This window comes from Scophthalmus maximus, chromosome 5 (assembly GCF_022379125.1).
Source record: "Scophthalmus maximus strain ysfricsl-2021 chromosome 5, ASM2237912v1, whole genome shotgun sequence".
Classification (NCBI taxonomy): Eukaryota; Metazoa; Chordata; class Actinopteri; order Pleuronectiformes; family Scophthalmidae; genus Scophthalmus; species Scophthalmus maximus.
The window spans coordinates 3,913,733-3,929,852 of record NC_061519.1 but is presented as its reverse complement, the minus strand read 5'-3'; the positions used below and the strand labels follow the sequence as shown (position 1 = coordinate 3,929,852).

Below are 16,120 nucleotides of genomic sequence, written 5' to 3'. Positions count from 1 at the left end.
CTGGCTCTAGAGGGCGCTGCGTGACGTCTGATGAATTGCTACAAGATTTAGAAATGAAAGAAAAATCTCTGCAACAGACTACATTAGCCACTGTTAGCACAACAAGGCCAAGTTTATTTATGAAGCTCATTCAACACAGCCAGATTTGAACATGAAAGGAATAAAAAAATAAAGTGAAATAAAAGAGTGATTAAAAACAACTTAAGGACAGGAAAAACCTTGAGAAAAAAAGAATCCTCTAATTAGACCTTATCTTCAGTGTGATATATTTTCTGTATCAGTGTGAAATAACCTCTTCAAAAAATCATAATTTTTACTCTAGACACAGCATCACATCAGACACGAAAATCTTTAAAAGCGTGGGCCTCATTTTGCGCACATCCCCTTATGAAATTCGTTACGTTTGTGTACTTTTTGCTTCTCTACTAAAATCTGAAGTAAAAGTTTGTTTGGACCCACCAGCAGGGCAGAGAGAGATGAGACGGGACGGTGATCAACCTATCAATGTGTATCCATCATTTAATGATAGATCTGTCAGCTTCCCGTTCAGCCATTGGTAATAGAAATATCGTTAACATCATCTTTTTGTGTTCCACACGTATTCAATCTCCTAATCATCACGCTGCCTGAGCCACTGCAAGATATTCGAGGGAAATTAATTGAGGACAATGAGTCTGAGTAGGCACATTCAGCCGTGCAGCTCAACAGGTTTTTTTAACCCGAGACATGTGGCCGCGCTGCTGACGAGGCGGGAACAAACAGGAAAAGCTCTGTTAAGACAGATCACATTAAAAGCAACAGATCTGGCTCTCAGCGGTTCTGCCTTTTGTGTGTGTGTGTGTGTGTGTGTGTGTTTTGTTTTACAGCTGCCAGGTGTGGCCCCCGGGGCCTCGCTAACAGTTATGTGCATGAAGAATGGCGGCTCATACGCACTGTCAGCTCCAAATGATTCATTTGAAAGAAGCTTGATTTCAGTGTTTAAGTGGCAAGTCATATGATTTATGTCATTTTGTTGGTATCATAGGGAGAACCAGGACCACAGGGGATTCAAGGAGCCCAGGGGCCAAAGGTAATATCATTTTAGAAGTGTCTGTGTGTGTGTGTGTGTGTGTGTGTGTGTGTGTGTGTGTGTGTGTGTGTGTGTGTGTGTGTGTGTGTGTGTGTGTGTGTGTGTGTGTGTGTGTGTGTGTGTGTGTGTGTGTGTGTGTGTGTGTGCGTGTGTGTGTGTGTGTGTGTATGTGTGCTTTTTGCCCGAGGCGTTTTTGTTTTCTTTTGTTTTTGTCATGCACAGGTGCTCTTTTGTCGATGTGAAGACTTTTTCTCCGGCACAGATGAGGGAAAAAACTATTAATTTTTTTGTTGTTGAAAGCAGCAAAAAAGCAATTTCTATGTCCACTGCACTGTGACCGTTGCACTGATTATGACCGCAGAGTGGAAGAGGCTGGACAGGGGGCATTTTGCTGGATTTATGGTGTCAAATTGCTCACCCTCATCACCGATACCGCGTTCTCTTCTGAGCACCAAAATGTCAACCGCAGATTGTGTTTGCTCTCTCTCGGCGCAGATTAAAAACAATGCGGTGATTTCTGGGATCAGCAGGCATCGCTGCATGTGACAGTTTCTGTGCCGACTGAGACTCTCGGCCAGACTTTATGGCTGAACTGAAGTTATCTGAAGAGCAAGATGGTAAACTTTGTTTGGTTTTTTTTGCCTGCCAGGGTCAACCAGGGTCACGCGGAGAACCAGGGTCACCAGGGGAAAGGGGTTCTTCAGGGGAAGGCAAAGTGGGCCCATCGGTATGAACATCCATGCCACTGACGGCGGTTACTGCATATTATTGTCTTTTATTAATATACTATATACTTTTAAAAAACTTTTTTTTATACATTTTGAATATGTTTTTTTACAATGCTTGTTCTTCACAGGGGCCACCAGGAAATAATGGGGAACCTGGACCTGCGGTGAATATTTTTAAACGATCAATATTGAAAATGTTTACACTCACCAAAAGTGTTTCTCTGAAATGTGCTTCTCTGTCTTTCAGGGCCTGAGGGGTCTACCGGGAGTTGCTGGTCCTCAGGGCCCAGCAGGACACAATGTAAGGGCAAACATAAATTATGAATCGATCAATTAATTGGGTTCTCGTGACTTATGAATAATGCATTCATCGGCAAATGATGAAACGGTAAATTTGCTCCAAATGCAGGGTTTACCAGGAAGGCCCGGAGAGAAGGGATCGGCTGGAGAGCCTGTGAGTACCCACAGGGACCCCCGGTACTCGCTGAGTTGTTGTCCTTACTCACGCGTTATAAAATAAGCGATCTTTTCCTTTTTAGGTGTTTGCTATGATGTGCTGTAGTAGGTCCACTGACGATGTGTTTGGATAGCAGAGGAGCCATAATCATGTCCTAAAATGACAAAAATCTGATAATAATCATCAAGCGCTGCAGTTCCCCTCAGATCTATTGAGATGAGATATTCAGTTTTTCAGCTGTTTGTTTTTCGCAGCTTTTGTTCACAGGGTAACCTGTTTTACACTCTCGTGGCATCATCTTTGTCTGTTTCTGTAAAACAAAAAAAGCTCCAAAACCTGACTGCATGCTCCCTGTCCAGCACCACATGGTCTTTCAACTCTATCACTGTGAAGATAGCACACAAACAAAGAGACAAATGAAGGCAAATGTTGCTCTGATGGGTTTGTTGGACACTCTCCTGATTAGTGGACAGTGCGATTCTCATGAGTGCGATTCTCTCTCGAGGCAACTTCGTAATTTGTGAAATTTAACCGTGTCAATACAATTTAGGAAAAATCTATCCAGCTTGTAGCTGTGCAGCCTTACGCAACATAAGCTTTATTAGCAACATAAGCTTTATTAGCTTATGTTGTATTTTCTGCATTTCCATAATAGCCAATAATCAAAGGCTCATGTTCTTGTGGCTGTAGCCGGCTGTCGCATTCTGTAAAGTCTGAGAGCAGGAGAGTGGAGTGATGACAGTTTAAGCGCCCATGGTCTCTGCACTGAATGTTCAGCAGTCACCTGTGGGTGTAATGTGTGCGTTAACCATACAGCCTACACTAAACACATGAGGGTGTTTTTTGGAATTGAATTCTACGTTGCCCAGTAAAAACAGATCCTGCATTCCCTCTCTGAACTTACTCATCTCCTGTCTCTTAGGGAAAAGCAGCAGACCTCTCCGACCTCAATCTGAAGGTAAGGAGTCTTTTCCACTCCTCTTGAATGAGCGAACACTTCAGGTATGGATGCTGCGACCAGTCACTTTATCACAAATGTGTCCTTTCCTTCAGGACGTATGCTCAGACTGCCCTGCAGGCCCGGCCGGACCACCCGGTCTTCCAGGAGTCCCCGGAGATAAAGGACACCCGGGAGTTCCAGGGAAAAATGGCCAAGATGGTTACCAGGTAGGACAAAGTCATTAACACCCCATCATCGGTGTTCATAACCTCCGCTCTCCTGTAATGGGATGTCCATTATGATAACTCTGCTCATCTTCGACGGAGTGTCACAAAGTCAGCCCCCCCCCCCCGTCTGACGCATGAGGTGCGAGCTGTGCTTTTGTCTCCGTCAGTCACCGTTGGTGTGGCGGATGGAGCGGCTCTGTGCGCGTCATTTTCTCGGCGTCCTCTGGGGGGCAGCAGTGAACAATTAGGACTGTGCTCTGCGCTGTCTGGCTAGACAGTGACCGATGCCCTGCTGTGTCATTACAGGGCCCGCCGGGGACAGTCGGAGCCCAGGGGCCCCCTGGAGCCGATGGAGGAAAGGTGAGTTTGCACGCGTAAACGGTCGAAACGCTAAGTGTTTGCTTTGGTCCACAGCTGTTTTTTCTCAAATTTGAACTGTTTAATATCAAAACACAACCCTAAAAGCAAGATAGAACGACATCCTCTCAGTTTTTCAGATGGATGCTTCCCTCTTGAAATGTGACATGCCATGAAATCATTCTTTTCACCACAGGGTATAAAAGGTGATCGAGGACCCCCTGGAGCAGCTGGAGACAAAGGAGAAAAGGTATATTTATCGTTTGTAACTCAACTCTCTCTGTTTAAAAACATTTTGATTAAAATATTTTCAAGTATGAGGCACATTATTATATCTTGAGCACTATTTTCTGTAATCACAGGGTCACACAGGGCCCCCTGGCCATCCAGGGCCTCCTGGCTTGATGGGTACAGCGGTACGTTTCTATTTGTGGCTGATTTGTTTTCAAGCACATGCACTCAGATTGGCCTCGATGCTTAAGCTTTTTTTTTTAAAGTGGATTTGATCTCAAAGTCATGCTTTCCATTCCTCTTGACCTCCACTGACACCGGCTCTCTCCTCTTCAGGGTAACGACGGACAGCCTGGCACTGCCGGTCCCCCAGGGCCCCCTGGAGAAAAGGTCAGGATGCACTCTGTGCCCTTTCCCCTCAAAAAAACCCCCAACTGTATTACCCATGTGTCATTATCGTGAAAACCTCCTCCCTGTAGCAAGTAGGTCAGCCAGCCCGTGTGGTAATAGTGGCCATTAATCATTTTGTTTCTTTTGGTGATGGTGACCTGTTTGTGTTTGTTTGCCTTCACCAGGGCAAAGAGGGTCTCAAGGGGATCCAGGGACCACCGGGTCTTCCCGGCTTGATAGTAAGAAAAAATAGGATTTTAAGTGCCACATCATGAATATTCGTGAGTTTGCATGCAGTTCTTGTGAACAGTCTGAGTCCTAAAAAGCAGTTTGTCAAGACGTTTCATCTGCTGCTCTGCAGGGTCAGCCCGGAAAAATGGGAAAGGATGGCCGACCAGGTGAAACAGGAGAACCTGTAAGTTGATGGAAATGCACCAACTATAAAGCAATATCTTTATTCAGATACGTTTAACAGTGTAATGTGCCCTGACATGATGCTGTAAGTATTTTTCTGTTTTCCTTCCAGGGCAAGCAAGGTGAACCAGGGCCAACAGGAAACCCTGGGCTCAGGGGACTCCCAGTAAGTTACCACCGGTAAACGGATCTGATGGATGAAGCTGGCACTGCAAATTGTTCTAGCTTACTTAATGTTATTCCTCTTCTTGCACAGGGCTTTAAGGGCCACAGAGGAGAACCTGGAGCCCCAGGACCTAAGGTCAGTGCGCTACCTGTTATTTCTCATGTATCAGAACATGAGCGCAAACACAACCAGTATTTATTCTCTGCCAGCATTTTTGGTCAAGAATCTGTAGGCTGGAATCTTTTTTTAGGACTTGTCATATGTCATTTACTTAATCAAAATAATTCCATACTACACATTTGTACAAATGCAATTGAATTGTACCCATTTCTGCCACGGCGTGACTAAAAAACAGAACACATAACAGAGAACAAGGAGCTGCAACATTTCTCCTTTTGCTCTTACCTTGACAAGTGCCACACAGTGGGAATGCTTCCCCTCTGACAGCAGTGTTCGGTTTAAACAGATTAAAAAATGTAAGTGCAAAATTGTTTAGGGAATCTGTCTGAACAAAAAAGCACTCCCAGACAGCAAGTCGGTGGAGTCGGACGTTGGAGCAGCTACCTTTCTTTATAGGCCCGGCCGGTGCAGTCATGTTTCCAATATGAAAAACAAACACGCCAATGTAATAACTGGCAGCGTAATGTCATGTATCCCAGTCATCCTTATCAATTCTCTCACATCCAGTATTTAAAAGCTTCGGAAACACACAATACACGTTGTCATAACTGATCATGTGACAGACGGCTCATCTCAGCCAGTAAAAAGAGACAGAGGAAATGTACCATAAACATCGTCACTGCTGCATTTGAAAAAACTGTGGCATCTTCCCGTTTAATAACTGCACGCAAACCGCTCAGCAGCCGTAACTGCCACCGGTCACCGCAGGAGTTCAGGGAATAGCACGCAGCCATAGTCGGTGTTTGGCACGTCGCACCGCGATGTCGAGCCGCGTCTGACACCTGCTCCTTTTTTTCTTTTCTCAAGGGGATTAAAATCGCCGCTTTTTGTCCCTCGCACAGCACACACCCGCAGGATGGGGTTGGTTCCACGGCGCCGTGACCAATAGCACGGCTCATTACAGGCGGCTCTGACAGGCAAGCCTCTCGGCCCCGAAGCAGCGGGCAACGTATGGGAAGAACTGCGGAGAGTTTCCATAGAAGCGCTGAGAATCCCCCTTCAATACTTCTAATGACTCTCACTAAATTATTTTCTTTATTACTCAGGAAACTAACTGCTGATACATGAAAAAAACACCGATTTTTATGGAAGGCCCACATGCAGTAGTGTAGAGCCTCATCATGATCTTCCCTCTGTTGACTGAACCCCACATACAACTGACGCGCGGCAGTCAAAGGTCAGATGAGGTCAAGCAAACAACTAAACACTTAGTTGAAGTGATGGGTAAAGACTCTCACTCCTTGGCTGAAATAAGATTTTGACAAACATGAACCAAACTTTGTCGAAATTTTTTTTGGTCTCTGATGCGAGACAATCGAGTTAACCCTTCCCTCACACTTTGTCTAAATCTATTTCTTATTTCTTGGACAGGGAGAAGACGGAAAGTCTGGATCACCCGGGCGTGATGGCAAACCTGGAAAGGAGGTATGTTCAACCTGACACAGTTGTCGTCATAGTGTTTTCAAATTACTCTCAGCCCTGAGAGACGAGGCCCAGGGCGGAAAGATATCTTAATGCAGAAGAGACTATTCAATATTTTATATCCACTTCGATCTTCCCTCTTCTGGACTATGGTGGTGGGACAGTGACGGACACGTCCAGTGACACGTTAGTAAGAAAATCAACCGGTCAGGGAAAAAACAGTGATGTGCAAATTAGGCCCTTGGCTTTTTTTTCCATGGCTTGCAATTGTATGTTCTGCGTTTGCCAACTTAGTATTTTGAGTGTATTTCGCTCAGTTCATCTCATGCAGGGAAAATGAGGGTGCATTAAAGTGATTATTAATTAAATTCAGAGGAAAACGTAATCCACCTAAAAGCCCAGAATCTACATGTCGTAGCAGGGTGTAACACTTTTCCACCTAAACCACCTTTCTACCTAACTCATTCTCCGACTGTGCGGCTCAGAGATGGACCAGTCCATGAAAAGCCGAAGGCAAGAAGATGTTTTTCACCAAACGCCAACAACAAAGGGGGTGTTCAAATTCAGCTCAGCTTCTGCGGTAGATTGAGAACGGCCACGCCTGCCCCGAAGCGTGACCTGGAGAGGAAATGTCACAGGGATTTTAAGCATGTCGAAGGTGTGATTAAAGTGTCTGAGTTTTTTTTTGTTTTTTTTTGTCTTTGCAGGGCTCAAGGGGATCCTCAGGTCCAGAAGGACTTGCCGGACCTAGAGGAGAGTCGGTGAGTTATTTTCCGTCACTGTCGGACACCGGCTGTCTGACGCAAACGCAAGACAGACCGGGCCCGGTGTCGAGCAGACGGATGGATATGGACGTGAAAAGGCACTCAAGTCGTCTCTCTTGCTGTCCTTCCCCATCAATTTTCAATTTTCCCTTGTCCGTCCTAGGGCAAGCCAGGTGAACCAGGACCATCAGGAAAATCGGGTCTCCCTGGAACTCCAGTGAGTGGTCCGCTTCTCCTCTGCATAATAATCTTCTCTCTCTGTCCAGCTTTTTGCATCAGTAAAATAGAAACGCATGAATATGGCTATTGAACGTGGATTCAAAGCTGTGGCGGTTATTCTATGTTCCACAGAAAGATAAAGTTTAGTAGATGAGTGAGCGAGAAGCCGGGGGAAGAATAGGGAAAAAATTGCATTTTTTTTTTTAGTTAATAGAGCAGCTGCTTGTGTGTGGGATGTAACTGAAGGCGAGAGGGAGATGTGAAGTATTTCTAGAAGCGACGAGATGTCGGGTTATGATGGAAGATTGGCGTAAATGTTGTCCTGACCGGGGTGGGAACATCACTCTCCCCTGAGCGATTGAAAAGAGTCTGCCAGGTTGCTGCCAGCAGGCGAGAACCGATTGCCAAGTAATATCAGAGCACAGGGGTCAGGTGTCAGCGTTTGTCGGCCTGAGATTCCCTCAGCAGGTTTGTGCCTCTCATACAGGGTTTTGAATTTCATAAGGGCACCCCCAGACAAACACAGAGCTGCGCTGGTGACAACGGGTGTGTGTCATCTGATCGTGCAACTTTTGAACTCAAGGACCACCATGATAAAGCTGAATTTTTCATCCATGCTGCCCTCAGAGGTGTCAACCATCATGCAAAGGTTAAGCAGAGTGTGTGAGGAGGAAATCTGTAAATATTATGAAGCATCTGTACAAACGGTCTTAACAGGGTTGGAAAATTTAATCAAAGAAAATTCCATTTCGAACCAAAAAACAAAAAACATTGCCTTGAGAATCTCAGCCACTTGAACAACGGCCGTAAACAAAGATGGACGATCTGTCTCCACTTCCTCCCGTTGTAACAAAATGAACCTAAACTATCCTGGCTAACTGGTGCCGCCATTTTGGGCTTTTGACGTCACTACTGCGCCAGAGTCTGCACAGAAGAGATGGTATCGAGGTCCCGCCGATATGCATGCTCGACCAATTGCAAGTCAGTCTCAGCTGTCAATCATGACATTTCACCCTGTGTATAAGGCATCAAATAGCAAACTCAAACAATACATACAGTACAGGAATTCTTTTGCATTTGAACATTGATAATCACTGATAATAACTACCTGAAATGACAGAAGCCATCTTTGGAAAACATCAATTTAACTTGTACTTGGACTTCAGACTAAAGTTCGGTCCATGCCCCCTCCACTAAAGGGGGGGGGGGGGGGCAGGGTTAATGACCTATACTGTAGCCGGCCACCAGGGGGCAATCCAGATAATTTGGCTTTGCTTTTGGGAGCTGTCTTGGCGTCAGTCTTTATTTATCTATGTCTATGTTTGAGTAGCTTGACAACAGAGCCATGTCCAGTTTTTCTTTGCTCTCTTGTAATGTGTCGACCCTCGAGGAACAATACAGGCTGTGGCGGATTTAACACGTTGATTTGTGTGATTGAGCCACAGCGTCTCGATGTAAATTACATGAAAATCAAACGATGATGGGTAACATACCTGACAGGCCTGTGTTCTCAGATGGTTTTTTTGTGCAAAAAATGCATAAATATCTTTAATTTGGAAGAAGGTTGAGTTAGGAGACAAAACATTGCACAAGCTTGTTCCACAAAGCTTAAACTACTTACGGAATGCACACTTTTCCCTTTACTGGCCACAGAAAGGTCTCTGCCCTGGTAGCCGGTCATTTCAAAGTGCTGTTGTAGTCCTTAAAATAAATGTACTGGCACAATTTGATGCTGAGCACACAGATGAGGTTAATTAAGTTGCGTGAGGGTTCCGTAAACTGAGGATCTGCTGGGACTGTAGACGAAGTGGAGGGAGAGGGACAGTCCAGAGGTCATCAATGACGGAGATCATTTGTCAGGGAAATGAAATGCAGCATATAATCACAGATAATCTTGTGGGGTGTGACAGGAGGGCAGTTGACTTGCCGTTGTCTGAGAGGGAGCAGATTGTCAGGAAAAGACTGTAGGAGGAATGAGGGCGGGAACCAGATGCATAAAGGACGCAAGAGGAGAAAGTGAGTGATTTCAGCGGAGGGCGAGAGTGGCACTGTATTTTGAGGCAGGACCAGATATCACCAAGAATGTGAACAGTGGATTGAGGCAGATAAATTAAGTATCATAGGTAGATCATTTCTAGAACATGAAGCAGAGAATTCTTGACAAGTGGAGATGATCAAAAGTGTTTTCTTATTTCTGCAAACGTTAGAAAATTCCTGCACCTTGTGGTTTTTTCAAATGCAGCTTGTCTTCCGGCACACGTGTTCCGTGTAAATATGACTTTTAATCTCTTCAAGCTGTGGCGCGTCCCACCGCGAGAGTGGTGCATGAGATTTTTTTTATCCGGGGCACTGGGCTAATCTCAATCTTGCTGAATTCCTGGTAATGAGCAAGGCTTTTAGTTGTACAAGTACAGTACGCCACGTGTGCCATGTGAAGAACAGCCATGTCTCTGCTGTCACACAGGGTCTCAGGGGAGACAAGGGAGAGGCCGGCAACCCAGGATTACCAGGATTCAGTGGACCTAAAGGCCCTGCGGTGAGTGGGAGTCTTGATCAAAATATTAATTTTAGGTCTGCCCCAGATTTGTGCAATTGTTGGTAATGTTTCCTTTTTATTTTGCTCTCCAGGGTCCAGCTGGTCCTATTGGCCCAGAGGGAAAACAGGTATGTATGTTCCAAGACCCTTACCGTATCGTATCGTATCTTACATCTTACATCTTATCACTGTTTTTAATTTGTAGGGGATGCCAGGCCGAATTGGTGATCGTGGCCTCAGAGGAGATAAGGTGAGTACTGGGGACATAAACAAATATATTGTCTTACCCAGAATGAGCTTTGTATTTGTACGAGGATGACTAAACGGAAAACAAATATAAGCAAACATGCAGGTATATACAGGGGACGACAACATACAATGTCTATGTACAGGGCAGTTTCTGCAAACTAAACGGGAACGCAAACAATGCAACACATTATAATATTAAAAGTGATAAGTGATTGGTGATGAACTGTATATATACAATGGAAAGAAAGTACATGAACCTTTCTGAATGACCTGGTTTTCTCGATTAACTAGTCATAAAATCTGATCTGAACTTCATCCGAGTCACAATTGTAGACAAACAAATGTGCTTACTCTAATGATCATAATCTTTCATAAATCCTTGTTGAAATGATATTCTGGGATTCAGGAAGGTTCATCAAAGCTCGTTACTTTGCCACATTATCCAATATTTACTGAAGCCTCCAAATTAAATCAATATAAAAAAATAGGACCCCCTTGAAAATGAGATGCTGCCTCTCAAGGGGCTATCCTTAATAAATCCAATCTGTTGTGGCTTTAACCTGGGGTTAGAGACTGTCTCAAAAGTGCATGCCAGAAGGTCAATAAATCTTTTTGTCAGTAGCTTTCTACTTGTTTACACTTCAGACCAACTTTACATTCATATGTATAAACACAGCCTCCAATTTTTAAATGAATGGATCATGCAGTATGACTAAATACAACCCTTGACTTAAATGTTCCCAATGTTAAATCCTCCCTTCCTTTTTTCAGTATTAAGTTTCATCCTGGCCATCAACAGCTACACATTCTCAGTTTTATTATTTCAACTTTTTTTTTTTTTTTAAATTGGGGCTTCGAATAGGCTGCTCAATTATCATTTCATTTTTTTTTAACTTTGTGGTATGTTTGTCACAATATACTGTGTATAGTATGAAACACATCAATGATAAATAAAAAAACACAAATTAATGTTCATATTTATTGTGTAGCTTTACAGCTGTAGCAAACATAAAAACATATTCTACTCTTCTCTTATGGTTGTCCATGTTGTCCAGTATATTACTGTATCCAACAGTTGGTTTACAGGATTTCTTGCCTTAAAAAAAATATGTTATCTTCTCCAGGGTGACTCAGGTGTAAAGGGAGATAAAGGACACGCAGGAGATTCAGGTATGCCTGGAAACCCTGGACCCCCAGGCAGAAAGGGCCACACTGGAATGATGGGCATGTCAGGACCACCGGGAGAAATGGGGCCTGTTGGGCCACAAGGATCTTCAGGAAACCCTGGTCTCCCAGGCCCAAGGGTGAGGCACAGCCATGACCACTGAGATTTACAGTAGGTATTGATAAATGGGTTAATCATTAACATCTCTGTTGTCTCAGGGAGAGTCAGTGTCACTGGAGCAGATGAGACGGCTCATCCAGGAGGAGCTCGCAAAACAATTAGATGGTGAGGAGGCAATTTTTTTTATCTTGGTTATACATCTTAGCCAGATATTTGCTTCATGTGGGTTTATTAAGGATAACCTTGACAGAAGTATATGCTGATTTTGTCTCTAGCCAAATTGGCCTACATCATTGCCCAGATCCAGCCAGCCCATGTGAAGAGCACAGCCGGCCGTCCAGGCCCGCCGGGCCCTTCAGGTAAGGACGGCAGTTCTGGACGACCTGGCTCCCCTGGCGAGCCTGGCATGCCTGGGCAGAATGGAGGAGAAGGGTCCAGAGGACCTATGGGCCCTACAGGTAGGACTTCGCTCAGTGATTGTATTGTATGTTCAAGCTAACATTTTCCAATGTGCTGTACCAAGCCCCAGGATATTTGGCTTACAGTGATATGCATGTAGAAAAACTGCGAATCATCACATTGGAGAAACACATACCAGAAGAGACATTGTATTTTTTTTAATTGCTTAAATGACTACTTTCAGGTGAGAAAGGAACAAGAGGAGAGAAGGGAGAACCTGGTATTGGTGAAAGAGGAGAACAAGGCCCCCCTGGCCCGATAGGTAAGAACCGGTCTCTTTCATACTGTATTCATTATCATTAGGTTGGTTTCACCTGGTCCCTAATTGCTCGTCTCTCTGCTCCAGGTCCCGCTGGCCTGCCGGGCTACGGTAAGGACGGGAGCCCAGGACAAGCTGGAGCCCAGGGAGAGCCAGGAAACCCTGGCCCCCACGGTCAGCCTGGACCTCCGGGTCCTCCTGGCCAATGTGACCCCAGCCAGTGTGCCTACTACGCCAGCCTGGCACAAAGACCCCACAGCAAAAATGTTAAGGGAACTTAAGGGAGAAGAGAGACACAGAGCATGAAGTCCAGCTGTATTTATGAACTTGCGGTTGTGTCAGCCTGAATCAAGAACTTTTCCTTTTTCAAGATACCCTCAGTACGGAGGGCGGAGAGCAAAATGTGCTGCCGGTCAGATTCTTTGTTTTGTTTGTTTTTGGTATGAAGCTTGGGACGGACAGGAATTGAGCATCGGGGGACTTTTTAAGATTTAATAATGGGGTAAAGAGGGCAGCTAAACAGTTTTATTTCCTCACTTCCTCGCTTCCTGTAAAATATACAGGGAGACAACAAGGGTGACGCTGTTCCCTCCTCTTGAACACACCGATTGGGAGTAAAGATTTGGGATCCTAATATTTTATTTTTTCATCTGTAATTAGCTCAAAGGTACAGCCGGGCATTTTCGCCGGGCATTTTCTCGCAGGAATATCTCAGCATCACGGCCTTTCTTTTTCCTGCCTCACAACCATTTTGCATCAATCACCCTTCGCAGCACACACTGTACTACATCAAGCCATAGCTGTCAGTTCTTGCTCACTAAATTCATCTCTTGCTGGGGATCCTCTAAAAGTCTATTGGTAATGACTTAGTCAAGGGAATGACTGGATGGGGAGGGGGGTGGGGGGTTGGCAGACAGTGTGGGGCACAATCTCAAATACCAATAGGGATTTTGTGTAGCAGTGTTAATGATTTGGTGTGGAGATTGATGAATGACCACATTTGTGCCTCCAGACTGGTAGCTGTGTTCTGATGTAGGTTTGTTTTGGATTGCATTGGCACTCCAGAACAGGCCGTGAAATAAAATAACTTTTAGAGGAATCCACCCTTAAATAAATTGGAATTATGCTCAATTTGTACTAGCAAACAGGTCTGATTTCTTTAGACTGACATTGAACAAAATTTATTCTGGGAATGAACTGGTGGTTGTGAAATGTACCTCTTGTCACAAGCCATTAATTACAGACTTGGCCCTGTTCTTTCAAACTTGGGAGAGATTTAAGGATTTTATTCCTAAATGAAGGTTATCTGCCTAAAAAAATGCAACACAGGACCCACAATATAAATTTTGTATAAACATATCTTTTTGAAGAGAATATCTAATTTTATAACATGGCATGTATGCACAAGTCATCCAGTATAGGCCCATTTGTTTTAATCATTTGTTTACCCACAGTGATTTTTATTAACCCCAGACGTCAAGACAGGAATAAATGTCCCCCTCAGATTTGTACTATGGTGTTTAATGAGGTGGCTCAGGCCATTCTCTCTATGAGGTATGCTTAGACTTGAGCAGTGAATGGCTATGAGGAGGTGGTATAATTGCAGCCTTTGTATACCCTTTTTTTGAAAAGCTGTTTGTTTCACACTGCGTTCTCTGAATGTGTCACTTCCTTTCAGTTCACTGAGGCTTATTAAGTGGCTTCACTGTGTCACGGCCCGGGCTACTTGGCCCTGCTCTGAAAAGACATTGCTTTTCTTATTCGTTCCCTGGAACCTAAAATTAGGGAGTTGCTCCCTTGCATCCCGATGACCAAGAGCATTGTGGTAACCATTTGAAAGATGTTTTGCTTCACATCCCTCATTGACCAATTAAACTTCTCGCCAACCTCAGACATACTGGTCATCTAGAACCTATTAAAATAGCATCCACAAAGGTAAATCACATTTGTCTGCCTTTCAGAAACAAGAAGAAACACAGATGCCAACTACAGCAAAATGGAAGTTGTTCCAGTTTTGAGGAAGCACATATAGAAATCATTCAATATGACCAACAGGTCAACAGTTATGACTATATGTGTATCACTTGCTCAGGTGACCTAATGCAGGGTCATTCATGGAGAATGTCAAGTTGTTAACCTTTAATTCTCTCTTGTCGCCACGTGGTCAGTGGTCTCACTATAGCAAAAGTTACAGTTAAAAAGTTACATAAGTAAAATTTAAATTATATGCTTACTAGTAGTAGCTATACCGTATATGCCAAAGTGGTGTTTGAAAATAGATATTTTTTCACTAATTCATGGCCATGTCTGAATGAATGCAAAACACTAGCAGGTTGGCCTTAATATCTTGCATGAATACCTAAAATGGCCTGTTTTAGCGACCTGTCTTAGCTACTGTAGTTGGCTAGCTAAGACAGGTCAGCTCACCACAGATAATAGATTATTTTAGCCTTTTGATCACTGATTTCAATTGTCAATCTAACCTTAAAGACAACAAAAATGTAACTGTTACACAGATTAAACTCAACCAATCAAATTATTTTGGCCTTAAAAGGAGCTGCGCAACTGAGTAATGAGTGGTAAAGAGCAGGTTTAAATGCAGTGAAGTTCAAATGTATATTATGTTCAAAATCAAACTTGGTCAAAAAATGTGGGATATTAAAGACCTGCTCTTTAAACCATGCCATTTAATATATCTGTTAGCTGCTTCTCTATTGAACCATATCAGTATTGCTGTTTATTAGATTTGTAAATGCTCGCAACAGTTACCAATTGTCTGTTACATGGTGGGATGCAGAAAGCCCAATATTTTGTAATGCTTATAGGTCATACATCTTTAATAATTCAATTTAGCTATTTTTGCTGATTGTTTCTTTTAAGTTATATTAATAAATTATTCACAATTTGAACATTATACAAATGTGTTTTAACGCATTAACAACAAAAAAGTCTCCCTTTTTCCTGATAAATTGGTGCTAAGATATCTCAAATAAGTAGCATATTGTAAGTATTGGAAATACATGTACTGTACTGTATAATAAAGAATGGAACCGATTCATTTTATAAAACAGGCTTTATGTTTTTTGAATAAGTGCTCGTCTCACTTTTGATATCATTCTAAAACTTTATGCAACCACTTACCTTCTTGTTTGAGGGGGACCGTGACAGCAGCTTTTGTGACTATATATATATATATATATATATATATATATATATATATATATATATATATATATATATATATATATATATATATATATATATATATATATATATATATATATAATTGTATTACTGGCAAAGTTAAAATGCAATAAGTTCGACTTTAAGCTTTTATCAATCATTAAAAATATTAATTATACATTTTCATAGTGTTCAAATAATTTGAGAGATCATCTCTGTCACTTACAGATTTCAATTATTTCAAGTGTACTCTGTTCTTCTCCCATCCATCATGTTTAATATCTGTGAGGCGAAATATGTAAAGCGATCACTGATCTTTTGCTGAATCAAATTTTATGAATCTTGTGCATCTTTCCACTTATGCACACAACTTAAAAGCCACTGACTGTGAGCCATGATAACATCTATTAAATCAAAGTTCTGTCCTTTGGATGGCTGCCATGCCAAATCTTTCCTGCAGCTTGGTAAAGGTCAGGCTTGATGTGAATGTATTAGTGCTGTGCAGAAAGCTGTAGGGATGATGTTGACCCTCTTTTGTCACCAAGCAACGATGTAGTCTTCCTGAATCCACATTATAACGACATC

General features: G+C 43.1%; 1 protein-coding gene across 4 annotated transcripts in view; it reads left to right on the top strand.

The window, feature by feature from the left end:
* The window catches only part of col22a1 (collagen, type XXII, alpha 1), a 46,437-nt gene extending 30,994 nt beyond the window's left edge, over positions 1-15,443 (top strand). For all 4 annotated transcript variants that reach the window (XM_035635044.2, XM_035635043.2, XM_035635045.2 and 1 more), the window contains 26 exons: positions 1,025-1,069; positions 1,719-1,796; positions 1,926-1,961; positions 2,045-2,098; positions 2,207-2,251; positions 3,177-3,212; positions 3,308-3,421; positions 3,728-3,781; positions 3,975-4,028; positions 4,141-4,194; positions 4,346-4,399; positions 4,585-4,638; positions 4,761-4,814; positions 4,926-4,979; positions 5,070-5,114; positions 6,531-6,584; positions 7,289-7,342; positions 7,509-7,562; positions 10,029-10,100; positions 10,193-10,228; positions 10,306-10,350; positions 11,474-11,653; positions 11,733-11,799; positions 11,910-12,092; positions 12,278-12,355; positions 12,440-15,443. In XM_035635044.2, coding sequence (XP_035490937.2) covers positions 1,025-1,069; positions 1,719-1,796; positions 1,926-1,961; positions 2,045-2,098; positions 2,207-2,251; positions 3,177-3,212; positions 3,308-3,421; positions 3,728-3,781; positions 3,975-4,028; positions 4,141-4,194; positions 4,346-4,399; positions 4,585-4,638; positions 4,761-4,814; positions 4,926-4,979; positions 5,070-5,114; positions 6,531-6,584; positions 7,289-7,342; positions 7,509-7,562; positions 10,029-10,100; positions 10,193-10,228; positions 10,306-10,350; positions 11,474-11,653; positions 11,733-11,799; positions 11,910-12,092; positions 12,278-12,355; positions 12,440-12,633 — 1,848 coding nt within the window. In that variant the 3' untranslated portion in view covers positions 12,634-15,443. The remainder of the gene's footprint in view (positions 1-1,024; positions 1,070-1,718; positions 1,797-1,925; positions 1,962-2,044; positions 2,099-2,206; positions 2,252-3,176; positions 3,213-3,307; positions 3,422-3,727; positions 3,782-3,974; positions 4,029-4,140; positions 4,195-4,345; positions 4,400-4,584; positions 4,639-4,760; positions 4,815-4,925; positions 4,980-5,069; positions 5,115-6,530; positions 6,585-7,288; positions 7,343-7,508; positions 7,563-10,028; positions 10,101-10,192; positions 10,229-10,305; positions 10,351-11,473; positions 11,654-11,732; positions 11,800-11,909; positions 12,093-12,277; positions 12,356-12,439) is intronic.
* The last annotated feature ends 677 nt before the right edge of the window (positions 15,444-16,120 follow it).